The following is a 22,172-nucleotide window of genomic DNA, read 5'->3' on the forward strand; positions in this document are numbered from 1 at the left end:
AGCAACACCACCAGGCCAAATAGTTTTCTTAAACCATGGGTATCTTGACTGATTTTCAGATAGTTTCACAAAGGTAATCATCTTAATTTGTAAGCATTAAAAACTCTGTTTAAAAGCAATTCCTTCCCATACTCTCATCCTCATATAGTTACATTTCCATTTACCAGAAAAAGTTACAAATAAAATCACTCTAAACATTACTATTTTTAAGCTCTAAAACCACAATTGGCATGTAATAATAAAAAGAATGTGAAAAAGCCTCCTTTCTTTGAATATGTATTTACTTAGACAAATAAAAATTAAAGAGCTAAAGTCAATGGTAAAGTTAAATGCCAAAAGGAATAGACAGAAAGTTGCATCCAATGTCACTGATCCTCCAAGCTAACTCATTATCTTTTTTTTTTTTTTTGGGGGGGGGAGAAGGTTGACATAAAGGAGACTAGTTGAAAGACAGTAAGATGCAAAGTGATCAAATACAATTATATGAGGAAGAAATAAAAGTGGAAAAAAAGAACAGATTATGCTTAAACTACTATATATACAACTAGATAAGATAAGAGAAACAAGAGAGAGAAGATGTAATAAAATAAATTATAAAGGATAGAACAAACATAGTGGAGGGCACTTGTGGGAAGTATAAAGCAAAGGAAAAAGTTTGATTACAATATGATGGGAGGATAAAGTTGAGTTTAAAATCTTTTATATTACTCTTTTCCTCTCCTTCCTTTCCCAAACGGTGTGTTTAATTTTGAGAAAACATTGTAGGGAAAATGTTTCAAGATTTCATTATGTGTCTGTGAAGAACCTGCTCCAAACATAAATAATATTTGTAATGTTAAAGAAGAAGAAGAAGAAAAAAAACACCAGAAACTGCAGTTGGAGAACTTACATACACTGGACAGAAAAGGTAACTCTGCAAAAAGATTAAATTACTAGAGCATCGGCCAGTGGACCGCAGGGACCCAGGTTCAATTCTGGTCAAGGGCACGTACACCCCGGTTACAGGCTCCTTCCCGGCCCAGGCCCTGGGGCTCGTGCAGGAGGCAACCGATAGATGTGTTTTTCTCACATCAATATTTCTCTCTGTCTTCCCCTCTCTCTTCTACTCTCTCTAAAATCAATGAAAAAATATCCTCGGGTGAGGATTAAAATTTAAAAAATATATATTAAATTACTAAGAAAATTACAAAGTAACATATAAATCAAATAGGTAATAATTCTGTTGGCAGAAATAAAGAAAACAAAGGAATTCATAATCCAATTTGTGAAGGAGGACTATAACTTAGAGATTGAGGAGAGTTTGAAATAAAGGAGAGGAAGTTGGAAAGTGAATCAAATAAAGATGAGTAAAAATGTGGGCAAATAAGCCCTGGCTGGTATGGCTAAGTTGGTGGGAGCATTGTCCCATGCACTGAAGGGTCATGGGTTTGCTTCCTGTACATGTACAGGGGGCACCCAATTGATGTTTCTCTCTCAGATCAATGTTTCTTCCTTACTCTCCCTTCCTCGCTCTCTGAAATCAATTAAAAAACATATCCTTGGCCCTAGCCGGTTTGGCTCAGTGTATAAAGCATTGGCCTGCAGACTGAAGGATTGCGGATTCATTCCAGTCAAGGGTGCATGCCTGGGTTGCAGGCTCAATCCCCAGCAGGGGGCATGCAGGAGGCACCCAATCAATGATCCTCTCTCATCACTGATGTTTCTATCTCTCTCTTCCTCTCTCTTCCTCTCTGAAATCAATTTTTTAAAAAACATATCCTTGGATGAGGATTTAAAAAAATGTGGGTAAGAAGCATTAATAAATTTGAGATTTAGCAAGCAGCTAAAATCATAAATGTATCCCATCTAGAATAATTATGCTATTTTCTGTAGAAATAGAGGATCAGAAAAAAAGCAAGAATAGCTGATGGAACAAAAAGTCAAAATGGTTAAGGCTTTCCAGTACATTACTAGGGATGAGAATATTATTATTGACAATAAATTCCTGGCTATAAAAAGGAAAAGGAAACTAGAAGGAAGCTGCCAAATTTTAAAAACAGGCAAAAATTGAGAGACTAGTCTAATTACAGTCAAAAATAAAATATGATTACTTAAGAGGCATATAATCAGAGGAATGAATTTCTGTGGTATTTCATTAAAGTGTCCTCATGATTAGATGACTATGGATTCATAGACAGTGGTGGAAATTAAAAGATGAAGTTTAAATACATTTTCTACTCTTAACATACAGAAAAAGAACTTTCCCAACAAATCACCATCATATAAAAGACCATGGTAGAGGACAAAATTCATAATGATATATCTGGAATCTTACCAAACTGAAGTCATTATTTCAAGATTCCAAAAAGAAAAACTCAAAAGACTTAAAAATTTTAAAAATACCTAAAATATTTCTTAATCACTACAAATAGCCACACTGAAATTTACATAAGAAGATAATGATGCTTGAATAGGATACAGACACAAAGGCATTATAACATTAAATGACTCGCTGATATTAGAATATAGGATTTCCAGTTCAATCACAATTGGTTAACTTACAGTTCAAATAGAAGTGATTGCATCATATCAACAAAGTAGGACTGGCATGGATTGGTAAGGAAATTGCATCACTGTACTATAGATCTGTTATTCATTAAATTGAATCTTTGGTTGTGAACTACTTTCTAGTCTGATTAATAAGCTAAGGAAAGAAAACAACAAGCTTCACTTGTCTCCACATAGCTTTATTTATATGTCTTTTTGCAAAAGGCTACTTGATAAAAGTTAAGTACTTACTAATATCATCTTCATGATAAATGACAGAGTGAAAAGGTAGAGTTCGGTCTTTAATATATCTCTCTGCTGGCTCAACATAAAATGTGCCACCATGAGTCTGGATGAATCCTTCAAATCTTCCATCAATAACAGACCCATGGCTAAAACTTCCTTCTTCACCTATTAATGAAAGCAACAAACTCTTGAAAATTTAATTTGCCTAGAATGTTAAATTCATTTTTCTTTAAAATGCTATTCTTATATATATTTTAAAACCTAATATAAATTCACTGGGAAAATTAATTTTAACATAAAATATATCAAACTGAGTTTGAGATGTGAATAGCAACTAGTATTTATTAAAATGTACACAATTATTAGTAACAACAATGAAATAAATCACATTCCCAGCACCTAGCACGGTACCTGCCATGTATGCAGTAGTAATTAATCAATGAATAATTGCTAAATTAACTTAAATAGACCCATGGACAAAATAAACACTTTCAAAATAAAGATATTAAAGTTTCTTATGAAATTTGGCTCTAATTACTATAAGAAAAAAGCTCTTTTCCAATCTGATATATTCTGCATGAGCCATGTGGCTTCCTTACCACCTTTAGCTTTTATAAATATATTTCTTAAATAAGATAGTGTCAAATACTTCAAAAGCAATCTGAACAGAAGTATACCAACAATTTCTTTTATGATACTGGACAAAGATTTATAATTCTGTCCTATCAATTATACTTCCCTAGTGAAAGAACAAAACAGAAAAAAAGGTATTTTTAGTTCTTAATATAGTCAGTCACAAAGAAAAGATGAGCACTAACCATCAAATATTTGAAGAAATGGAAGGTAGAAGGAGGGAGCTTTAAAAGTTGAATTTACTTAAAATTTTCTCATTAAAACAAAAATCAGGCTTTCTACAATTTCTAAGTTATAGATTAAAATTAATTAGCTAACCTCTGAAAAAATCATGAACTACAGGTAAGAGCCCAAGACATTGGTATTTTAAATGGCAAGGCTTTTATCTGCAAGCTATCATACTTTTCTCGACCACTGCCTAGCAAAAAAAAAGCAGAGACTATAAGTTACTTGTCCAGAAAGATAAATAATAGAAAACTGTAGTCTAACATTAAAAACTTAGCCCTGCCTGTGTGTGTGGCTCAGTTGTTTTGAGCATCATGCTTTGTGCCAAAAGGTTGCCGGTTCAATATCAAGTTGGGGCACATGCCCAGGTAGTGGCTCAATCCCTGGTAGCGGGTGTGCGGAAGGCAGCTTATCAATGATTACCATCATTGATGTTTCTATCTCTCCCTCTCCTTTCCCCTCTGAAAAAAAATATTTAAAAAAAATAGTAAGAATACAAAAATATTTTTATTAAATAGTTTAGGTTTACTCTAAAAGTGAGAAACTTTAAGCATAGAAATGCCTCATGTATCTGGCATAATGAAAAAATAAACACTTTTTTTAAGCACTTAATTTTTCATGTAATTTTGATTGGAAATCTAATATATAGAAATAAAATTTACTTTCAGTTAACTTTGTCTTAAAATCTGAGAATCACCTTGAGATTTATTAATGCACAGAGTTATAACACAATGATATTTTGCCCTTCTCTAATACATCCAGAAGACTGACTTACTTTTTAAGCTTTTTTATGACTTCTACAATTATTGTGCTCTTCCTCAAACTACTAAGCTGTCAAATATAACTTTCTATTGGGTTAAATGTGTGTGTTAAAAAATAAATTAAAACAATGTGTGTGTTCCCCACCCCTCCAATACCTTTATAATCTGGTGTATGTAGTAAGAGAGATTTGTTAGAATTGTAAACAAAAGCAAATACATTGTAAGTAAAGATGAAGGCCTTAGGAGGATTTTTCTATCAATGACTGTCACATTATTTTTGGCTGTTAGATGATCTTTACAGTTTCCTTTTAGATTTTCCTCTTGTTATAAAACATAGCAAAGTTACTGCTTTATTTCTTGTTTGGATGATCAAGAAATTATAGAAGTCATTAAAAAATTTTTGAATCTAAGTTTGAAGGTATTGAGAGAGTCAAAAATTCAAAACTTTCAGAAGCCAGACACTGCATAGTTCAACATTAAACAAACATGCAAAGATAGATCCAAAGATTACTTCATTCTTCAAAGACAATTATACCCTTCATGATATATATTCAAACCTCCTCGGAATTTATCCCATCTTTTCTGAAATATCTGCCTCTGATTCAACGTATTTCCTGTGTAGAAAAAATTTAAAGAAAGGGTTCTTAAAGATTCAACTTACCATAAATATGTCCAGTGTAAATATGAGAGGTATCATAATCCAGTACTTTATTTGACGTTTCTACTTTAAATTCATCACTAAAAAGTGAAGTGTCCCTCTTCATTCGTAGGTTGAAATGTCTGCAAAATGAGATGGGAAAAGGAAAATTAAATTTAAAGGATCCAAATGTTAAACAATTATGTTTTTAAATAGAAAAGTTTGCAAAATGTGGACTGTTTCACTTCAACTTGTCTATGTGAGAAATATATTGACCAAACTTTTCTTATAAAAATTCTGCTCTAAAATTCAATCTAGTAGCTGTGACACAATTCTAGTTATAGAAAATTAAATAGTAATTGTCTAGAATATATCCTATATAATAAAAGCATAATATGCTAACTAGACCAGATAGCCGAACGACCTTCCAGATGTCCTTCCGGACGAAACCGGGGCTGCGAGGGAAGCCTGGGTCCCAGGTCCCTGCCGGTGGCCAAAGGGAAGTCAGCCCGGGTCCCGGGTGCCTGCCAGAGGGAAGCTCAGGTCCCAGGTACCAGAGGGAAGCTGGTGCCGGCAGCTGGAGGAAGGAAGGCCTACTCTTGCACAAATTTCGTGCATCGGGTCTCTAGTTTAAAAGTAAATGCCAATAGGCTGATTCCTACATGGTAAAACAAGATCATTCCAAGAACAACTACTTAGCTTGGAGATAATAAACACACTATTACCACTACCTATCTTCCCTCTATAGTAATTCTGAAGCTTTGACATTTTCCCCTTCTTTTCACAACTCAAATTAAGATAATACATGGGAAAATGGCAGCTATATTAGATGCTTAACATCTGAGAGATACATGCTCTTTCGTTTGAAAACACATACACACATTTCAATCCTTTATTTTTCCTGGGGGGTCCTAATTCTTATAATTATCTTTGGATCTTCCTCAATTCAATTTGGGAACCCTAAAAGACCATGATATTAACTGAAATCATACTCATTCTAGCTCTATAAAAGAGAGGGAAGGACCAAAATGTTGAAATGAAATTAAGTAAAGAAACTAGAGTTTGGAAGCAAACTTGAAATCAAATCTTAAGCCTAATATTACTAGTCCAGGATTCCTGTCTGTGAAATAAAGATAATATATTCTATCTTATGGAATTGTTTAAAGGATTAGAGATTATAATGTATGTAAAATCATTAACACACTTTCTGGCATATAGGAGATATACAATAAATGGTACCAAATGAGCCATCATTACTAAACTTTTACTAAGTATATCAAGTATCGGTTATAATTTCTATAAAAGTCTAGACATAACACAATTTCTATCAGTTACCTAACCCAGTTTTCAATTAGCCAACCTCCAAATGTTAACAGGATGTGAAGTATTGGAACTCTCATACATCGCTGTTGAAAGTACCAAGTGGTACAATTACTTTGGAAAACTGGAAGATTTTTTAATAAAGTTAAATATACAAAAATCCTATGACTCAAAATCCCACTCTAAAAGAAATAAAACATATGTCCAAACAATTGGACACAAATGTCCATAGCAGCTTTATTTAAAACCATCCCAAACTGGAAATAACCTAAATGTCTATCAACAAGTAAAGAGATAAGAAGAGCAAAGTATGAAGGGACTTATTGCTACAATGGAAATCCTATCTAATAATAGAGTAATCCTATCTAATAATAGAGTAATATGTAAATTACCATCACTCCGCTACGCCCACGATTGGGCAGCGGCAGGCTGGGGGCGGGACTCAGGGTGGCCTATCCAGCCATTGAGAGGCGCGGGGGCGGGGGGCGGGAGTCCCGCCCCCCGCGCCTCTCAACGGCCGGATCCGCGGCCGCTGAGGGGGGCTGCCGCAGAGGAGGCAGGGGAGCAGGGTGTCCGGGCCGGCTCCAGGCCAAAAGCCTAGGGTCATCACGACCAGAAAGGCCTACCGGTAACCAAGAAGTGCATGGAGCACCTCTTGGTCCCTCCCCTCCACTTCCCCCACCCCTGGCCCACAGGCTCCCATCAGGCTGGATGGCCAATGGAGAGCCATAGGGAACCGGTCTGGGTGGCAGTGAAGTGGGGCTGGGGATTGGCGAGCGGGTGCAAGGCAGACCTCCTGCACCCTCCCCCAGCTGACATTCTTCTGAAAGGCACATGGAGCCTCCACTGCACAGCCTTCCTGGACGAGGACTCACAGCTGTGAGAGGCTCCAGAGCAGAGACTTCAACCAAGGACTTCAGCGCCTCCTCAGGGAGGAAAAACCACCACCTCCCTACTCCCCAGCTGCTTCAGTGTCTGCAAGAAACTGCGCATGCTCCTCCCTGACAGATGGGCGGTTCCCTGATGGCGGCTGGGCCAGTGCAGGGATGGAGGGAGGGAGGGCGGGGCAGGAGCAAGGGGGAAGCCCCGGTTCCCTGCACCTCCTCCCACAGGCATAGCCCTTCCAGGTGTTATGATAAAGAGTTGTGTTTTTCTAACTCTGTCCAGGTAAAGGAAACAAGTGTCTGTTGACTTCTGATCTTACTCTCCCAGCCGCCAGTTAATCCCTCTGGATGCATCATATCCAACCTCCAAAGGATCCGAGGGGCAGGTTCAACCTTCGTTCCATAGGTGAGGAAACTGACCAATAAACACATGGGTCTCATAACTCAGTGTCAGCTCCCGCAGAAATCTCCGGGTAATAACTCAGATTGTATATCTAAGGATATATTTTCTTCTATTTTCATGTTTAATTCAACCCCAGGAATTAAATAATACAATAAAGAATAAAATGAGTTCAGAGGGCTCAGCATTGTATTCCCAGAGCCTTTGGTCCCACACAAACTACAGAGCTCAGTTATCCTGAGATGAAAGAAAAGGAAAGAGAAACATGAAAGGTTTCCTAGCTCAGTCATAGAGACATCTCATAGCCACATACTAAGGACACGGCATTAACTTAGGGGTGGAAAGGACACAAATGGAATAGAAGATGGAGCCATTTCTGTTCAGATTCAAACCAAGTTAACAAGGCAGAAAAAACACTGGACACCATGAAAGAATGAGATGAAATGGTTTGGTAGGGAGTGTCACAGACCTCGCAGGGACAGCACCTGGGGCTCCGGACATGATGGGAGGAGAGAGGGGGCTGGTTGAGAGGAAGTGCATGGAATGGCCTGGGAGTAGGAACAAGAGGGTAATGTGCAGAAGGTGGGCCCCAACCGGGTGATGATAGGGGGCAAGCCTGCAGGAGGTGGCCAAGTGCCCCCACCTCTGCTGAGGGGTGCATGCGTCTGTCCTGGGAGCTACGGCTGATGGAGAGGGAGGCTATGGCTCTATGTGGATGAGTTGCCAATGAGAGCTTCCCTGCAGCCAGAGTACTCAGTGTTCTCAACACGGCGGGAGCACAGGATCACATACACAACGTAACGAAAGAAAAAGCATCCTATTCCCAACTTATTCAGACTTCTGTTTCTGGTATCTATATTCCCAATGTGTCCACAGGTAAATTTGGAAAAAGAAAAAAGATTTGTACATGATATGACTGCATCTTTAGAAAACCCAAGTGATCACAACCAGAGCACTTTTAACACCTAATGAGCCAAATACACTGATGAACAAAAAGAGACACAGATGCATGAATAGACTGTGGAACCTCAGAAGGAAGGTGGGGGACGGTGGGTGGGTGGGAAGAGATCAACCAATGGTCTGCGTACATATATGCATCATCCCTGGACACAGACAATGGGGTGGTGAGGGCCTAGAGGGGGTTGTAGGCTGGAAAAGATTAATGGGGGGAAAGGGGACCTATGTAAACCTTTCAACAATAAAGATTTAATAAAAAAGAGTAAAAAATAAAAATAAAATAAAAGCTAAGAATAACTGCCCTGGCCAGGTGGCTTCATTGGTTGGAGCTTCGTCCTGTACATTGAAAGGTTGCGTGTTTGAACCCATGTCGGGGTGTGTGTGGGAGGCCACTGAGCAAGTGGTGCCTGGAGAAGGGAGGCTCCTCAGAGCTAAACACAGTCCATGCCTCACCCATGATCCCAGGCCCATCCTCTGCTGAGTGAGACCAGACCTCCCAGCTTCCTGTCGAGTCCCTGGTCTCTGAGTCATAAGGCCACTTCCCCATGTTCCCCAGAATGGACTGCTCAGTAACCATCCATAATAATAAAAGGGTAATATGCTAATTAGACTAGGTGACCAGACATCTTCTGGACATCCAACTTCCTTCCAGACAAAGCCATGGTGGTGGGGGCTGAGGCAGAGGTGGTTAGGGGCAATCAGGTGGGCAGGGGAGGGCAGTTGGGGGCCATCAGGCCAGCAGGGCAGGACAATTGGGGGCCATCAGGGGAGCAGTTGGATAGCGATTAGGCCAGCAGGCAGGCAAGCAGTTAGGAGCCAGCAGTCCTGGATTGCGAGAGGGATGTCTAACTGTTGCTGCCCTGTGAATGGGGCCTAAACTGGCAGTCGGACCTCCCCCAAGGGGTCCTCGATTGGAGAGGGTGCAGGCTGGGCTGAGGGGGATTCCCCCCGCCACCCCGTGCACAAATTTTGTGCACCGGGCCTCTAGTTTCTGTATGTTGATTTAAATGGTGGTTACAAAAGTGTATAAATTTGTCAAACAACACACTTAAAATGAGTATATTTTATTTTATGTAAATTACTAGAGACCTGGTGCGCGAAATTTGTGCACTCCGGAGGAAGGTGGGGGGATCTCTCAGCCCGGCCTGCACCCTCTCACAGTCCAGGAGCCCTGGGACATCCTTAGCAATGCCACAGAGGCGGGAGGGGCTCCCGCCACTGCCACCACTGCACTAGCCAGCCATGACCCCGGCTCGGGGCTTCTGGCTGAGCAGCGCTCCCCCTGTGGGAGCGCACTGACCACCAGGGGGACAGCTCCTGCATTGAGCATCTGCCCCCTGGTGGTCAGTGCACGTCATAGCGACCAGTCATTCCGCCGTTCTGTCAATTTGCATATTAGCCTTTTATTATATAAAGGACTAGAGGCCTGGCGCATGAAATTTGTGCACAGGTAGAATCCCTAGGCATGGCCTGCTATCAGGGCCCATCTTCCCCAGCTGCTGGCAGCCAGCCCCACCCATCACCACCAATATTGGTCGCCCTGTGTGTGTGGGGTGACCGGTGGGGTGATCAGGGCCCCACTCGATCGCACCCCCCTTGGGTTGGCACCACTCACATATACCGCCACCCACCCCTGGTTCCCTGTTCCCCATCAGGCAATCAGAGAATGTCGGCCGGGGGGAAAAACCAAGAGGTTGGCCATTCCTGCCACTGGCTGGCCCCTCCCGCCACTGCTGGTTGCCCTCGGTGTGTGGGACGGCCAGCGGGGCAATCAGGGCCCTGCTCGCTTGCACTTGCCTTGACCTGACGCTGCCCACATCCTCTGCCACCCACCCCCAGTTCCCCGTTCTCCAATGGGCAATCGAAGCCTGCCAGCCGGGGGGAGGGACCGAGAGGTTGGCCAGTAGGCCCCGATAAGACGATCGGGGCCTGCAGGCTGGGGGAAGCTTCTGCATTGAGCGTCTGCCCCCTGATGGTCAGTGCACATCATAGTGACTGGTTGTTCCATGATCTGGTCCATTTGCATATTATGCTTTTATATCTATCCTATATAATAAAAGTGTAGTATGCAAATTGTCCCCTCAACCAGAGTTCTTCCAGGAGTTCAAATTGGTGATGAGCGGCCAGGGGAAGGGAAGGAGGCCCCGGCTGGCAGTGGCGGCATGCGACCGGAGGAAGGGAGGGAGGCCCTGGCCAGCGGTGGCAGCAGGTGACCAAGGGAAGGGAGGGAGGCCCTGGCACTGGCAGGCAGCCAGGGGAAGGGAGGCAGGCCCTGGCCAGCAGCAGTGGCAGGCGGCCGGAGGAAGGGAGGGAGGCCCCGGCCCGCAGCGGCAACAGTGGGTAGGGAGAGTACCCGGCTGGCAACCAGCAGCCGCTTGGGACCTACCAGTATACAAATTTCGTGCACTGGGCCTCTTATATATACATAGAAGCCCAATATGCAAAGTGTCCACTCGGGGGTTCAACCGATCAGGAGTTAGATCACTCGCTATCACGTGCACTGACCAGCGTGGGGGGCGGGGGGCGCGAGCAATGAAGGAAGGCCACAGCCAGCAGCCAGGGAAAGGAGGCCCTGGCCAGGGGCCAGCAACCACTTGGAACCCTACCCATGCACAAATTTCATGCACTGGGCCTCTAGTATATAGATACTTCAATAAAGTTGATTTTAAACAAAACAAAAAAAAACAACTAATTTTTCAAGTGAATAGAAGTCAACAGGACATACTGATTAAGTTCAGAAACTGTGTTCCTTTTTCAACAATGTCTATTTTATATTTTCCCTAATTTCATCAATCTTGGCATCCTTTTATTCTGAGGATGTACTCACATTTTACTTGCCCAGAAACTCTTACCAAAAAATTGCTAGGGCTTCCCAGGAGCTGTGGCAAAGTCTCTAGGCTAAGAAAGGCCTTCTCAGAGCATTAACGTTACAATCTATTTGAGCAAGTAATCAACAAAGTCAAACACATCTAAATGAAAACTTCACAAATTTAAAAATAGCCTATCCTGAATAAATAGGAATCCTCCCTGAATTCTTGTGGTACATTCTATCTTTTCATAAAATTACTTCTGCCAACTAGAGAAAATTCTTAAATCTACAACTACGGCACCCATCGAACAGCTGCAAACCCTAGAACACCGGTTCCCAAGTGGCGCAAGCACGCGGATTCAGAGGAGCTCTACACTTCACCACGGAAAGGAGAGAGAGAACTATATAACCAGACATGCGGAGAATAGAGAACATGGGGAGACAAAGAAATAGCCTGCATATGAAAGAAAAGCAGGCATCACCAGAAAAGGAAGTAAATGAAATTGAGGCAAGCAGCCTGTCAGAGAAAGAATTCAGAGAAATGGTCATAAGGTGGCTGAAAAGAATGGAAGACAAATTCGACAATATGTGTAAGAACCAAGAGGAAATGAAGAAGTATCAAGAAGAAATAAAAAATAAGATTGCTGCTCTAAAGAACTCAATAGAAAGCATCAAGAGTAGACTAGAAGAAGCAGAGACCGCATCAGTGAGCTAGAAGACAAGGTGGGGGAAAATACCCAAGTAGAGCAGCTTCTAGAAAAAAAATTAAAAAGCAGGAGGAGAGCCTAAGGGAACTTTGGGACAACACCAAACAAAACAACATCCACATAATAGGGGTGCCAGAAGGAGAGGAAATTGAGCAAGGAATAGAAAACCTATTTGAAGAAATAATGAAAGAAAACTTCCCAGATATAGGGAAGAAAAAACCCACACAAATCCAAGAAGCTGAGAGTCCCAAGCAAAATGAACCCCAAAAGACCGACACCAAGGCACATTATAATTAAATTGGCAAACACCAACGACCAAGTACGAATCTTAAAAGCAGCCAGAGAGAGACAGAAAGTTACCTACAAAGGATCCCTCATCAGACTAGCGACTGATTTCTCAACAAAAACACATCAGGCCAGAAGGGAATGGAATGAAATATACAAAGTCATGCAAAGGAAGGGTCTGAATCCAAGAATACTGTACCCAGCAAGGCTATCAATCAAAATTGAAGGTGAAATCAGGAGCTTCACAGACAAAAAAAAAAAAAAAACTAAGGGAATTTATCACCACCAAACCAGCAATGCAAGAAATGCTAAAGGGTCTAATGTAAAAAAAAAAGAAATAGGAATCGAAGAAGGAACACAGGGGAAAAGAATAAAAATGGCGACAAACAAGTACCTATCAATAATAACTTTAAATGTAAATGGATTAAATGCCCCAATCAAAAGACAAAGGGTAATGGATTGGATAAGAAAACATGACCCATATATCTGCTGTCTACAAGAAACCCACCTCAGGAAAAAAGACACACATAGACTAATGGTGAAGGGATAGAAAAAGGTTTTTCAGGCGAATGGAAATGAAAAAAAAAAGCTGGGGTAGCAATACTTATTTCTGACAAATTAGATCTCAAAATGAAGGACATAAAAAGAGATAATGAAGGCCACTTCATAATGCTAAAGGGAGCAATCCAACAAGAAGAAATAACTCTGGTAAACATATACACACCCAATACAGGAGCACCCAAATACATAAAAAAAACCTCCTGGAGGATATCAAGGGAGAGAATGACAGCAATACAATCGTAGTAGGAGACTTTAAAACCCCACTATCACCATTGGACAAATCCTCTAAACAAAAAATCAGCAAAGAAACTTCAATCCTAAATGACTCACTACATCAGATGGAATTAATTGACATCTTCAGAACATTTCACCCCAAAGCCACAGAATACACATTCTTCTCAAGTGCACATGGGTCATTTTCAAAGATAGACCATATATTGGGTCACAGGCAAAGTCTCTTCAAATTCAAGAAGATATAAATCATATCAAGCATCTTCTCAGATCCCAGTGGCATAAAACTGGAAATCAACCACAATAAAAACAATCCAAAAAAATCAAACACATGGAGACTAAATAGCATGCTATTAAACAATGACTGGGTTACCAGAGAGATCAAAGAAGAAATAAAAAACATCATGGCAACAAACGACAATGAAAACACAACAATCCAAATTCTATGGGACATAGCGAAAGCAGTCTTGAAAGGGAAGTTCATAGCGCTGCAAGCCTACTGCAAAAAACAAGAAACAATGGTAATAAATTACCTAACCCCGTGGTCGGCAAACTGTGGCTCACAAGCGACATGCGGCTCTTTGGTCCCTTAAGTGTGGCTCTTCCACAGAATACCATGGCCTGGGCGAGTCTATTTTGAAGAAGTGGCATTAGAAGAAGTTTAAGTTTTAAAAATTTGGTTCTCAAAAGAAATTTCAATCGTTGTACTGTTGATATTTGGCTCTGTTGACTAATGAGTTTGCCGACCACTGACCTAAACCTCCAACTCAAAGAGTTAGAAAGTGAGCAACAAGAAAAGCCCAGTGTAAGCAGAAAGAAGGAAATAATAAAGATCAGAGTGGAGATAAATGACATAGGGACCAAAAAAAACAATACAAAAGATGAACAAAACCAAGAGCTGGTTATTTGAAAGGATAAACAAGATTGATGAACCTCTAGCCAGGCTCACCAAGAAGCAAAGAGAGAGGACCCAAATAAACAAAATCAGAAATAAAAGAGGAGAAATAACAACAGACCCCACAGAAATACAAAGGATTGTTTAAAAAATACTATGAACAACTCTATTACAACAAACTAGACAACCTGGAGGAAATGGACATATTCCTAGAAAAATACAACCTTCCAAAACTCAATCAGGAAGAATCTAAACATCTCAACAGGCCAATAACTATGGAAGAAATTGAAGCAGTCATCAAAAAGCTTCCAGCAAACAAAAGCCCGGGGCCAGACGGCTTCACAGGGTAGTTTTACCAAACATTTAAAGAAGAACTAAAGCCTATCCACTCAAACTATTCCAAAAAATTCAAGAGGAAGGAATGCTTCCAAGCTCATTCTATGAAGACAGCATCATCCTAATACCAAAACCAGATAAAGACAACACAATGAAAGAGAATTACAGGCCAATATCCCTCATGAACATAGATGCGAAAATCCTCAACAAAATTCTAGCAAATCGGATCCAGCAGTACATCAGAAAGAACATACACCATGACCAAGTAGGATTTACCCCAGGGATGCAAGGATGGTACAATATCCGCAAATCAATAAACATGATACATCACATAAACAAATTGAGATAAAAGTCATATAGTCATATCAATTGATGCAGAAAAAGCATTTGACAAAATCCAACAGTTTCTTGATAAAAACTCTCAGCAAGGTGGGAATAGAAGGATCATACCTTAACATAATAAAAGCCATATATGATAAATCCACAGCCAACATCATACTCAATGGGCAAAAACTGCAACCATTTCCCCTAAGAACAGGAACAAGACAGGGATGCCCACTCTCATAACTCCTGTTCGACACAGTACTGGAAGTATTAGCCATTGCAATTAGACAAGAAGAAGAAATAAAAGGCATCCAAATTGGAAAAGAAGAAGTAAAGCTGTCCTTATTTGCAGATGACATGATATTGTACATAAAAAACCCTAAAGACTCCATCAAAAAACTATTAGACTTAATAAAGGAATTTGGCAATGTAGCAGGATACAAAATTAACGCCAAGAAATCTATGGCATTTCTATACACCAATAGTGAACTTACAGAAAGAGACTAAAAAAGCAATCCCATTTACCATTGCACCAAAAAAATTAAGATACCTAGGAATAAACTTAACCAAGGAGGTAAAAGACCTATATGCGGAAAACTATAGGACACTGAAAAAAGAGATAGAGGGAGACATAAACAGATGGAAGAACATACCATGTTCATGGACTGGTAGAATCAACATCATTAAAATGTCCATGCTACCCAAAGCAATCTCTAGATTCAATGCACTCCCCATTAAAATACCAACGGCATATTTCACAGACCTAAAAAGAACTCTCCAAAAATTCATCTGGAATAAAAAAAGACCCCGAATAGCTACAGCAATCCTGAGAAAAAAGAACAAAGTAGGTGGGATCTCAATACCAGATTTCAAGCTGTATTACAAGGCCACTGTTCTCAAAACAGCCTGGTACTGGCACAAGAACAGACAAATAGACCAATGGAATAGAATAGAGAACCCGGATATCAACCCAAACCACTATGCTCAATTAATATTTGACAAAGGAGGCATGAACATACAATGGAGTCAAGACAGTCTCTTCAATAAATGGTGTTGGGAAAATTGGACAGATACATGCAAAAAATGAAACTAGACCACCAACTTACACCATACACAAAAATAAACTCAAAATGGATAAAGGACTTAAACATAAGACGGGAAACCATAAAAATACTAGAGGAATCCACAGGCAGAGAAATCACAGACATATGCCGAAGCAATTTCTTCAACGATACCACTCCTAGGGCAATGGAAACTAAAGAGAAAATAAACAAATGGGACTACATCAAATTAAAAAGCTTTTACACAGCAAAAGAAATCATCAACAAAACAATAAGAAAGCCCAATGTATGGGAGAACATATTTGCAAATGTTATCAGTGATAAAGGTTTCACCTCCAACATCTACAGGGAACTTATACAACTTAATAAAAGGAAGATAAATGATCCAATAAAAAAATGGGCAACGTACCTAAATAGAATCTTTTCGAAAGAAGACAGAAGGCCAAGAGACATATGAAAACATGCTCAAAGTCACTAATTATCCGAGACATGCAAATCAAAACAACAATGAGGTACCATCTCACACCTGTCAGAATGGCAATCATCAACAAACGACAAGTGCTGGAAAGGATGTGGAGAAAAAGGAACCCTCGTGCACTGCTGGTGGGAACGCAGACTGTTGTAGCCACTGTGGAGAACGGTATGGAGGTTCCTCAAAAAACTAAAAATGGAACTCCCATTTGACCCAGTAATCCCACTTCTAGGAATATATCCCAAGAAACTAGAAACACCAATCAGAAAGGATGTATGCACCCCCATGTTCATAGCAGCACAATTCACCATAGCTAAGATTTGGAAACAGCCTAAATGCCCATCAGCAGATGAGTGGATTAGAAAACTATGGTACAAAATTATCACTGTAGAGAAACCAAGATGGCGGCATAAGGTATACACCTGTACGTGCTGCCTTTCACAACCACACCAAAACTACAACTAAAAGACAAAACGTCTATCACCCAGAACCACGGCAAAGATGGCTGAGTAGTAGTTCCACACCTAAAAGGAAAGAGAAAAGAGCATTGAGACTGGGTAGGACATGCACAGGCATGGAAAAGCAGAAGTATGGAGGCGCGTGAACCAGGCTGGCGACTGGGTGCACTGTTTTTTTCAATCCGAAGGGAGACACAAGCTCCCGACTGCTCTGAACTCGAGTTTCCAGCGAGACTCTGGGGACCCAGACTCCTACGGGGAGAAACTGGACTGTCTGGCATCGGGTCGGAAAGTGAGGGTGGCTTTCTCGCAGAGGTGTGCGCAGGAATCATTGTTTACTGCGCTGTGGCGCGGGACGCAGGGACACGGAAACGCAGAGACACAGAGAAAGCTGACTAGCAGCCATCACTGTTTGCCACGCCCTAGTGAGTCCCTGAAACCATGCCCCGCAAAATTTACAAACATAAACTGTGCACAGAGGCTTCTGCATATGAATGGCCTGCCCTATTGCAGCTTTACCTAACAAACTGCAGCTGGGTCAGCTCCAAAACTTCCAAATCCCAAGCAAAGAGGAGAAATCTGCAGATCTTGCTGTAGCTCCTGCTGGGTGGCCTCAGACAGTAGCTGACCTGCACCACCTTGGAGATCCAGGAGCCAGTGTATGTAGTGGTCAGTGTGAGACAACACCAGATTTAGACTCCTCACATCCATAAGTGACACACTCAAGAGGCAGACTCAGTGAGCACCAAAGATCCAATGAAGCAAGTCTTGCCCCATAAGGGTGTCTCCAGCACAGCAGTTCTTACATTATAGACACAGCTGATCCTCACAGCCAATTGGCCTGGAGGTCAATTCCTCCCAGTGTACCAACAGCAATCAAGGCTTAACTACAATAAGACTGTGCACCCAGCCCACAAAGGGGTTCACCAAGAGTGTCCACCTCAGGTGATTGGGGAGGCTGAACCACTGGACCCTATAGGTGACCTACCACACAAAGCCACTCCATCAACACAGGGAAGCAGTCAAAATGCGGAGACAAAGAAACATGTCACCAATGAAAGAAATGGAGGAAAGCAAACTACTGGATATAGAGTTCAAAACCATAGTTATAAAGGTTACTCAAGAATCTTCTAGAAACTGCTGAGGAACTTAGTGAGACCTTTAAGGGTCTTAATGAGAATGCCAAAAAAATGGAGAAGGACTAGTCAGAAATTAAGCATACACTGTCTGAAATAAAGAATAATATACAGAGATTCAACAGTAGACCAAAGGACCCCAAGAATCAAAACAAAGATTTGAAATATGAGGAAGCAAAAAACACCCAACCAGAAAAACAAAAAGAAAAAATAATCCAAAAATATGAAGATAGTGTAAGGAGCCTCTGGGACAACTTCAAGGGTACCAACATCTGAATTATGGGGGTGCCAGAAGAAGAGAGAGAGCAAAATATTGAAGAAATAATGACAGAAAACTTTCCCTACCTGGTAAAGGAAATGGACTTAAAAGTTCAGGAAGTGCAGAGAACCCCAAACAAGAGGAATCCAAAGAGGACCACACCAAGACACATCATAATTAAAATGCCAAGAGCAAAACACAAAGAGAGAATCTTGAAAGCAACAAGAGAAAAACAGTTAGTTACCTACAAGGGAGTACCCATACGATTGTCAGCTGATTTCTCAACAGAAACTATGCAGGCCAGAAGGGAGTGGCAAGAAATATTCAAAGTAATGAACAGCAAGAACCTACAACCAAGATTACTCTACCCAGCAAAGCTATCATTCAGAATTGAAGGTCAGATAAAGAGCTTCATGGACAAGAAAAAGCTAAAGGAGTTCATCACCACCAAACCAGGATTATATGAAATGCTGAAGGGTATTCTTTAAGAAGAGGAAGAAGAAGAAAAAGGTAAAGATAAAAATTATGAACAACAAAGTGACAACAAATACATATCTATCAACAAGTGAATCTAAAAATCAAGTGAATAAAAAATATCTGATGAACAGAATAAACTGGTGAATATAATAGAATCAGGGGCATAGAAAGGGAATGGACTGACAATTTTCAGGGGGAAGGGGGCGTGAGGGGTGCGGGAAGAGATTGGAGAAAAATTTCATACCTATGGATGGAGGACACTGGCGAGGGGTAAGGGCATGGGGTGGGGGGGGGGGGAATCGGGTGGAGGGGAGCTATGGGGGTAAAAAAGAGGAACATCTGTAATAATCTGAACAATAAAGATTTATTTTTTAAAAAAAAGAAAACTATGGTACATCTACATAATGGAATACTACGCTGCTATAAAAAAGAAGGAATTCTTACCATTTGCAGCAGCATGGATGGACCTGGAGAGCATTATGTTAAGTGAAATAAGCCAGGCAATGAAAGAAAAATACCACATGATCTCACTCATTTATGGAAAATAAAGAACATTATAATCTGATGAATAAAAAGATAGATACAGAGACAGTAAAGCACAGAACAGACTGTCAAATTACAGCGGGAAGGCTGGGGAGTGTTGGGGAGTGGGAGAAAGAGATCAACCAAAGGACTTGTATGCATGCATATAAGCACAACCAATGGACACAAGACACTGGGGGGGGGGGGGTGATGAGGGCATGCGACAGGGGTTAGGGGAAGCTGGGGGAAGGTCAATGGGGAAAAAAAGGAGATATATGTACTACTATATGTAATACTTTAAACAATAAAAAAATAAATTAAAAAATATTCTTGATCATATATGTGAGTATATAAATACATTATTTTTCAAAGGATCACAGTCTTTTTAAAAATCATTAATTTATATTTTATATACTTTAACTTACTAAATACTACCACTAAAAGAGCATTTTTGTTAAACAGACTAAACAATAACTGTCCAAGGGCTTAATATATTTATCATTCAGAATTGATATTACGCAAAACTGTTGTACCCTAAAATCATTATAAGCAAGAGCATTAATATTCTATATGGCAAAAAAGGATGGATAAAAATTTCAGAAAGACATTTAAGTGCAATATAAGAACAATCTGTGCTACACTCCCTACCCTCTCCCAAAGTAGTTTTACATCACTTAAAGTGTCTAAGCAGACAGCAACCCAGAGCAAAGTTATAACAAAGTTATAACAAAGAGAACTTAAGAACGCTTGAGATAGACACCTTCCAACCCTGATATTTATTTCATAAGAAGAAAACTGTTTCATATTTACAGAACATTACTCTTAGTATTGACTTAAATTGCATTAAAACCATATATAAAATCAGATCTCAATGATCCATGCAGAGTGAAGTAGCAAATAAGATAAATAAATAGATAAATTGACCATACCCCCAAAATGAACTTTTTTTATTAATTATATCAAAATAAATTTGCATCTAAAACATGTACCAACAAATGAGGGAATGAAACAGGACTGAGCCTAGAAATGGTAGAAAAAAGCCAGACTGAATTAAGTCTGTCACAATCTAGGAAATAGATAAGAAAAACTATAAATTAATAATCTATGAATTCTATTAACTAAGCCACTAAATTCCAATTCCCTAATTTTGATTCCACTACCATCCATTTGATAGGTCATATCTTTATACTATTTTAATATCTACATGTTATTTTTTTCAATATTCCTATTGGATAACATATTATAAAATAATAACTAGCTAACAACATTCTGCCTTCCCTCTTTCTCAACAAGCCTTAAATAAAAAGTCTGAAAACATAACCTGATTCTTTCTTTAATTGTTTAAACTTTTGGCCCAAAGGTCATAAAAACTGCAGTGAACACTGACTTATAAAAAACCAGTCCCTAGAATAAACACTCCAAAAATTTATATGGAACCAAAAAAGACCCCAAAAAGCCGCAGCAATCTTGAGAAAGAAGAACACAGTTGGAGGAATTACAATACCAGATATCAATACTACAAAGCCACTGTGCTCCAAACAGCCTAGTACTGGCAGAAGAACAGGCATATAGATCAATGGAACAGAACAGAGAACCCCGAAATCGAGCCAAGCCATTACACTCAGTTAATATTGGACAAAGGAGGCAAGAGCATACAATGGTGTAACAACAGTCTCTTCAATAAATGGTGTTGGGAAAATTGGACAGATAGATGCAAAAAAATGAAACTAGACCACCAACCTACACTATACACAAGAATAAACTCAAAATGGATAAAAGACTTACATGTAAGACGTGAAACCATAAAAATCTTAGAAGAAACCATAGGCAGCAAAATCTCAGACATCTCTCGTAGCAATATGTTTACCGATACATCTCCTAAGAAGAAAATAATGGAAACTAAGGAGAAAATAAACAAATGGAACTACAACAAAATGAAAAGCTTCTGCACAACAAAAGAAACTATCAACAAAATAACAAAAGAGCCCACTGCATAGGCAAACATATTTGCCAATGATACATGCGATAAAGGGTTAATCTCTATTATATATAGGAAACTCATACAACTTAACAAAAGGAAGACAATCCAATTAAAAAATGGGCAAAGGACCTGAACGGAGAGTTCTCCAAAGAGGACATACATAAGGCCAAGAAACATGAAAAAAATGCTCAAAGTCACTGATCATCAGAGAGATGCAAATTAAAACGACAATGAGGTATCACCTCACACCTGTCAGAATGGCTACCATCAACAAATCAACAAATGACAAGTGCTGACCAGGATGTAGAGAAAAAGGAACCCTAGTACATTGCTGGTAGGAATAGACTGGTGCAACCATTAAGGAAAACAGTATGGAGTTTCCTCAAAAAATTAAATATGGAACTGCCATTTGACCCAGTGATCCCACTTCTGGGAGTATGTCCTAAGAAACTCAAAGCACCAATCAGAAAGAATGTATGCACCCCTATGTTCATAGCAGCACAATTTACAATAGCTAAAATCTGGAAACAGCCCAAGTGCTCATCAGTAGATAAGTGGATTAAAGAACTGTGGTATAATTACACAATGGAATACTATACAACTGTAAAAAGAAGGAACTCTTACCATTTGCAATAGCATGGATGGACCTAGAGAGTATTATGCTAAGCGAAATAAGCCAGTCAGAGAAAGATAAGTATCACATGACCTCACTCATATATGGAATCTAATGAACAAAAATAAACTGATGAACAAAATTGATCCAGAGACATAGAAGCAAGGAGCACACTGTCGAACCTCAGAGGGAAGACAGGGGAGGTTGGGTGGTTGGAAAGAGATCAAACAAAGAACTTGTATGCATATATGCATAACCCATGGACACAGACAATAGGGTGGGAAAGGGCTGGGGCAGGGGCATGTTATAAGGGGTCAATGGGGGGACAAAAGGGACATATGTAATACTTTCAACAATAAAGATTTTTAAAAAATTGTATTCCGAGAAAACAGTTTGGTGGTTCCTCAGGGAGTTAAACACAAAATTATCATATGATCCAGCAGTTCTTATTCTAGG

The 22,172-nt window shown here is 40.1% G+C and overlaps 1 protein-coding gene across 1 annotated transcript in view; it reads right to left on the reverse strand.

Annotated features, from left to right (window-relative positions):
- Nucleotides 1-22,172, reverse strand: part of ADAM10 (ADAM metallopeptidase domain 10) — a 153,276-nt gene that overhangs the window by 85,324 nt on the left and 45,780 nt on the right. The window contains exons 3-4 of the mRNA XM_079768185.1: nucleotides 5,053-5,171; nucleotides 2,779-2,937 (exon numbers count right to left, since the gene is read on the reverse strand). Of these exons, the coding sequence (XP_079624311.1) occupies nucleotides 2,779-2,937; nucleotides 5,053-5,171 (278 nt within the window). The remainder of the gene's footprint in view (nucleotides 1-2,778; nucleotides 2,938-5,052; nucleotides 5,172-22,172) is intronic.

This window comes from Cnephaeus nilssonii (assembly GCF_951640355.1).
Source record: "Cnephaeus nilssonii genome assembly, chromosome: 4".
Classification (NCBI taxonomy): Eukaryota; Metazoa; Chordata; class Mammalia; order Chiroptera; family Vespertilionidae; genus Cnephaeus; species Cnephaeus nilssonii.